General features: G+C 62.5%; 1 protein-coding gene across 1 annotated transcript; it reads left to right on the top strand.

The window, feature by feature from the left end:
- Positions 1-643: 643 nt before the first annotated feature.
- NT5DC4 (5'-nucleotidase domain containing 4) lies at positions 644-6174 on the top strand (the record flags this gene model as incomplete). Its single annotated transcript, XM_082672769.1, is given in 18 exon segments — positions 644-702; positions 1185-1254; positions 1300-1634; positions 1839-1930; positions 2041-2098; positions 2430-2464; positions 2467-2510; positions 2663-2720; positions 2970-3058; positions 3346-3373; positions 3828-3888; positions 4170-4260; positions 4507-4573; positions 4695-4855; positions 4859-4865; positions 5511-5562; positions 5927-5987; positions 6085-6174. Coding segments are annotated over 18 exon segments (1458 nt in total).

Genomic DNA, 6174 nt, shown 5'->3' with positions numbered 1-6174 from the left:
TCTATTAACAGCTACCAATGTACCGTTGTGTCCTTTCAGATCCATTTTGAGTGGACATGTTTTTTTTTCTTTCTTACGTATTTATTTATTTATTTGGCCGTGCCGGTCTTAGTTGCGGCACGCAGGATCCTCGTTGCCGCGTGTGGGATCTTCAACTGCGGCATGCAAGATCTTTAGATGCATCACGTGGGATCTAGTTCCCTGACCAGGGATCGAACCCAGGCCCGCTGCATTGGAAGCGCGGAGTGCTAGCCACTGGACCGCAAGGGAAGTCCCGATACTCTTATTTTTAAAGCACACGCGTCTTCCGCTTTTGTAAACGCCATGTTTGCTTCACTCTGTGTTCTCTGCTACATTCTAGGTGGTTGAGGTCTTTGGGGGCACAAGCCCTAGAAGTGGAGGTGGCATAATACGGATGAATTCTTCTTCCTTGATCATTACTATTTTCTCTCTTAGAGAAGAGAGGGGATGCCAGAGACTGTCCTGGCTTTCTTCTCCCTCAAAGGAGGAGATGGGGGCCCAGGGTGGCGCCCACGGGGTCAGTGGTGTCTGAAGTGTTTGAGGGAGACGGGAGCTGCTGGGTCTCACTGCTAGCAGGCAGATGGCTGGGGAGGGGGCCGCTGTCTCCTCACTCCTGGCAGCGATGGCCTGTGTGGACGGGGGAGAGCCTGGGGGGCCCAGAGGGGAGACACAGGCCCTGGGGTAGGATTGGCACCAGCGGTGAGATGGGCATTTGGGATGGGGGTCGGGGGGATCTTACAAACACCCCATTTCCTGACATATCCCACACAACACAGCAGCTCATACACAGGGATGGTGACACTCAGAACACAGACCAGCCCCTGCACTCACAAGGGGACATCTTTCTGTAGGTGGGCAGTGACCCGTCAGAGGGAAACCTGACAGTGTACACTTGGCATGGAGGGAGGTGCTCTCCCCCCACGCACGCCGACGTGGGGATATGTGCTGCCCACCTGTGACAAACGCATCCTCTCTGAACTTGGACACAGTGACCCCGCTCAGGAAAGAGACAACGGCGCATCCTCGCGCACGGGGATGCCCCCAGCACACTCCCACGTTGAGACGGAGCCCTGCACACGCGCTCACACGCATGTGCCCAGACACACGCGAGGCCCTGGGTCTTGGAGTCTGGGGGGCTGATCTCAGTGTCCTTCCCCTTCCAGGATTTTTGTCAACCGCAGCCTGGAGCTGGGGAAGATTTGTTGTCTTGGCTTCAACATGGACTGCACTCTGGCTGGGAGGGGGAGGGGAGTGAGGGGAATTTGGGGCTGGGAGCAGGGGGCGGGCACCAACCGGCCTGGGTCTGCTTGGCCCACAGCCTACAAGTCCCCGGCCTATGAGACGCTGGCCTTCGAGTTGCTGCTGGAGCGCCTGGTGTGCGTCGGGTACCCACACGAGATCCTGCGCTGCACCTACGACCCTGCCTTCCCCACCAGGTGCGGGAGCCCGCGGGGCGGGAGGCTGGGCCCACTCACTGGCCCTGGTGCCTCATCCACAACCTCTGTGCCCTCTCCCGGGGGGCTGGTGTTTGACGCGCCCTGTGGAAACCTGCTGAAGGTGGACGCCCGCGGGAATGGGCTGCTGGGCACCCATGGCTTCTCCTTCCTCCCGGAGTAAGGAACGGGGTGCGGGGCGAGGATGCTGGAGGAAAGACAGTGGCGGGGGTGACTCGGGCACATCGCAGGGGCTCGGCAATGCCAGCTGGATAAGGAGGGAGAGAAGGATGGGTAGAGGCGGGAAAGAGTGGCGGGGCCTGTCCTGGCCTCTGGGAGGCGCTGGGGAGGGGCATCATGGCACCCAGCCCACCCCTTCCCTAGGGCCGAGATCTGGAGTTTCTACCCCAGTAAGTTCATTCAGAGGGATGAGCTGCAGCGGTCCCACACCCTCATCACGCTCTTCAACCTGCCTGGTGAGGGCTGATGGGGGTGGGGGGAGGTGATCCTTTGGTCCTGGCTCTGGCCTGGCGGGCTGCTGCCTGGATCCTCGGGCCGGCGACCGACCAGCCTCCCTCTGCCCTAGAAACCTGTCTCTACGTCTGCCTGTTGGGCTTCTTCTCTGGCTGCTCCCGCTACATCCAGTGAGTTCCATGCCCCTCCCCGCTGCGGCCCTGGGTGACCAGCAGGACACTGTGCAGCTTAGGGGCCAAGCCCGGAAATGGGGGCCCCGCCAGAGGGCAGAGGCTCCTCCTGAGGGGTTTGAGGGGCTCCAGGAGCTCAGAGGGAAGGCCTTGGATGTAGGGGCCCCCAACCTTGTAACTGATGCCCCCACGGGGTGACACCCGTGCCAGGAGGGTTGGGACATGAGCCCAGTGTCGGGCCCATTGTGGATGGAGGGGTCCCCCTGGTAGGGGTCCAGGGTTGGTGGTCACATCAGGGCCCCTTATCAGCCTCGCTCTTGGCCTGACCCAGCTGTGACACCGGTGATCAGCATGGGAACCTCTTCATGTCTTCCAGGATGTGACGGATGCCGTGGATAACGTCCACCATTCGGTGAGTGGCCCAGGCCCCCAGACCCCATAAGGTTTCACTCTTCTTCCCGTGGAGGCTGGTGGTCTGGGCTCCCTCATCTTGGATGCAGGCATGTGTAGGCACGCGCGCGTGCACGCACGCACACACGTTCACAGCTCTGCTCCCTCCCGCGGGGCTGTCTCAAGGAGAGGACCCCAGAAGACTTGGAGAAATACATGGAGAAGGATGCGAGTGGCTATAGACCAGGGTCGTGACCAAGCCTGTCCCTTTGTCCCCCTCCTCCCCAGGGCACTGGGGCTGCTCCCCCTTCCCTGGCCTCCCCTCGAGATCTGGACAGAGCTGTGCACCCTGGCCTTGCGCCCCGCCCTCCTGCCTGGCCTGAGGCCCCCTGCCCATGGGGCTGAGACCTGGGAAGGGGCTCCCGGGGCAGCTTGGGGAGACCCCAGCCCTGGAGGCTGCTCTTCTCTCTGACCCAGGCGGGAATCCCCATCCTGCGGGGCAAGAGGAAGGAGGTAGGGAAGGTGTTCCTGGCTACCGGCAGCTACAACTACACCGACGTGCATGTGCCTGTGACGGGGGAGGCCCTCAGCCTCCGAGCCAGAGAACTGCTTCCTTCTTGGCCCTGGGGAAACTGAGGCACTGCAGGAAACAGCAGCCAAGACCCTGCTCCGCCCACTGCCTGGTTGGCATCTTGGGTTCCATTTCTTGGCCTTTTTAGATCTCAGTGGAAGAAGCAATTTTCCCACCATCTCGCTCCTGTGGTCCCCAGCATGGCCTGTGGGGTGAGGGCAATGGCAGGTAGTGGCCCCTGGCCCATCTCAGCTGGGTGCCCTGACCCCTGCCCTGTCCCCGCCAGGCCATCCGGAGCTACCTGTTTGGCACTGGTGAGGTGAGGGCCACGCTCCTGGCTGGGGGAGGCTGTGTCAAGGGCAGGCAGGGCCGGGCTGGGCCACCTTGCTGGGGCCCTTCCCATGGCCAGCCCCCCGCTGGACGAAGAGGCAAGTGTGTGTGTGGGTCGTTTCACGTGGGTGGGTCTGTTGGAACTTCCCCCGTGGGTGGGAGACCAGTGACCTCAGCCGGTCCACAGGAGGAGCCTGGAGGGGTGGGGAAGGCCACTCACGGCCTTGGAGAAGGCAGTGAAGAGGCCATCAGGTATTTGGGGAGGGGCTGGTTGGGGCGGAAGTGGGTGGGGAAGGGGGCGAGAAGAGGCTGTAGCAGGCCTGGGGGAGGGGGCATGACACACCCTGCGGGGACCCGGCAGGCAAGCCGGTGAGCGGGTCTGCAGCTCGGGGACTGTGCTCTTGTCCCGTGCCCCTGCGTCTCTGACTCTGCCGTGAGGGGCTCTGGAGGCTGACGCGGTGCACGCGACATCCAGCGCTGGCCTCCGCTGCTATAGCTTGTGAGCCTCCCATGCCAGCATGGCTGCGTGGCCAGACTGCCGGGGTCCTGCCCCCGGGATGTCTCAGTCCTGCTGAGGGCCAGGGCCAGGGCACGTGGGCGGGCAGGAGATGCGAGGGCTGGCGAGCTTTCACCGGTCCAGAGCGTGGCGGAGCCTGGGCGGGCATCCGGCCGGGTATGGCGGGGCAGGGGCTGGCAGGGACCTGGCTGAGGACCTGTGAGCCGCGGCGGGTCAGATTCCCAGGCTGAGCACTTGTGTCTGCACCTGCCCACCCCCTGCAGGCCCTGGAGGTCCTACTTCGACCTGATCGTGGTGGACACGCAGAAGCCCTGCTTCTTTGCGGAGGGAACGGTGCTGAGACAGCTCAGGACGGTAATGCAGGGGCCGAGGCCCGTCCCCCATGACCCGTGGCCCACGCTGTGGGGAGGGAACCCGCCTCTCAGGCTTGATCTGCCCTTAGCAGCTGCTGCTCTGCTGTCTGTCTGTCCCTGGAAGCAAGGAAGCAGGGGACCCCTTCAGGGCCCTCTGCCGTCTCCTTCTTCCCACACCCCACGGTCACCCCTGCCAATCCCAGCCCCCTGCCCTCTCTGGCCAGGGCACCCCTTCTGCCTGCTCTAGGACATGGGTAAGCTCCGCGTGGGCACCAGCACGGGGACCCATCAGCACTGTGCCGTCTACTCTGGAGGTACTGGCTCCCCGCCCCGTCCCTCCACAGGCGCCACCTCTCAGCTAGGAGCCCATGTCCCCAGGCTGCCCACCAGGACAGGAAGGGCTGTGAGTGGGCCTGTCCTCCCATGGTCGGGCAGGGTCGTCAGACGCAGTGTGCAAGCTGCTCGGGGTGCGGGGGAAGGACATCCTGGACGTCGGGGACCACATCTTTGGGGACATCCTCAAGTCCAAGGAGCGGCAGGGCTGGCGGACTTGCCTGGTGGTTCCTGAGCTGTCCCGGGAGCTGGACATCTGGGCCTGAGAGGAGGGTGAGACGTGGGGGGCCAGCAGGGGGCACCATGGTCACATCTTCCCCTCTCTCCTGCGGGGGGCTTGGTAGTGACCGTGATAATACCGTCCTCTCTGTGGTTTGTGAGAGCAGATCTATTTTATACACGAGGAAACAAGAGACCCAGAGAGGTTAAGCGGCTTGCCCAAAGTCACACAGCCAGAAGGGCTAAAGTTGAGACTCAAATCCTGTCTCCTGATTCCAGAGTCCTGTGGTGTTTCTGTAGTCCGAGGTTTCCTTCCTCACTGAACCCACCCTCCTTACCCACCCTGAGGAATCTTAGTGAGTGGAAGGTCCACTCTCCCAGCCGGGAATGACTTGTATCCTCGGGGTCAGGAGTTGCTCTGAACCCAAACAATCCGGGCTTGTCCTAAGGGCTGGGTTTGAGTCATTGCCTTGTGACCTTGGGCGGGTCACCTGACTCCCTGTCAGCTTCCTCAACCGTCCCTGCTCTGCCTTGGGCAGAGTCTCCCTCGATGTAAGGAAAGGGTGAAGGATGTTATACACACAGTAGGGGGAGCCTAGACCCCAGTGGCCTTTCCACCCTCACCTCAACTAGCTGAGCTAGGCCTGGGACAAAGGTGGGCAGGGTTGTCAAGCCCCCTGTCCCCTGTCCACTTTTCAGAGCGAATGGAGGAGCTGAAGAGGCTGGACATGCAACTGGCGGACCTGTACCAGTGAGAGCCCTGACCTGTGACCCCTGCCCGGGGAGGGGAGCAGGATGGAGGGTAATGGTCCATGTCCAGGCCTGGCAGCGGGGTCCTCGCCAGAGTGGTCGGGAAATCACGATCTGTTTCAGGGTGGGCTTCCCTAGTAAACTGGACTTTGGGACCCCTCTGACCCCCTTGGGACACTCACACTGTGACCTCTAGGCCCTTCCTGCTGACCCACCAGCCTGGACTGAGGACGCTTACCATCTCACGGGCACACACCCAGCCCAGTACCCCCCACTGGTGTCCCCAACTCGATCTGGGGAGGTTGTGCCTGGAGCCTGGGGGGCCGTTCCTCTCTTCCTGGGTCATGTGGCCATTTTTGCACCAGGCACACGGATGGCAGCAGTTCCGGGCTGCCACTCATCAGCTCCACCAAGAGGGAGATTCGGGTAAGAGCGGGGTGCCGAGGGAGGAGGGGATGGGCCCAGGGGGCTGAAGGTAGGGCGTGTGCCTCCGGGAGGCCTGACTGGATCCGCTCCGTCCCAGACCCCAGAGCCCAATTACGACTCCCCCAGTCGTCAGGAGCGCCACCTGGCCTTGTCAGCCAGCGGCCCCTGCTGGCCATATTACGAATGA

This window comes from Grampus griseus, assembly GCF_964374135.1.
Source record: "Grampus griseus genome assembly, chromosome: 15".
Lineage (NCBI taxonomy): Eukaryota > Metazoa > Chordata > Mammalia > Artiodactyla > Delphinidae > Grampus > Grampus griseus.
Note: the sequence above shows the minus strand (reverse complement) of the source record. Positions and strands in the feature narration are given on the sequence as shown.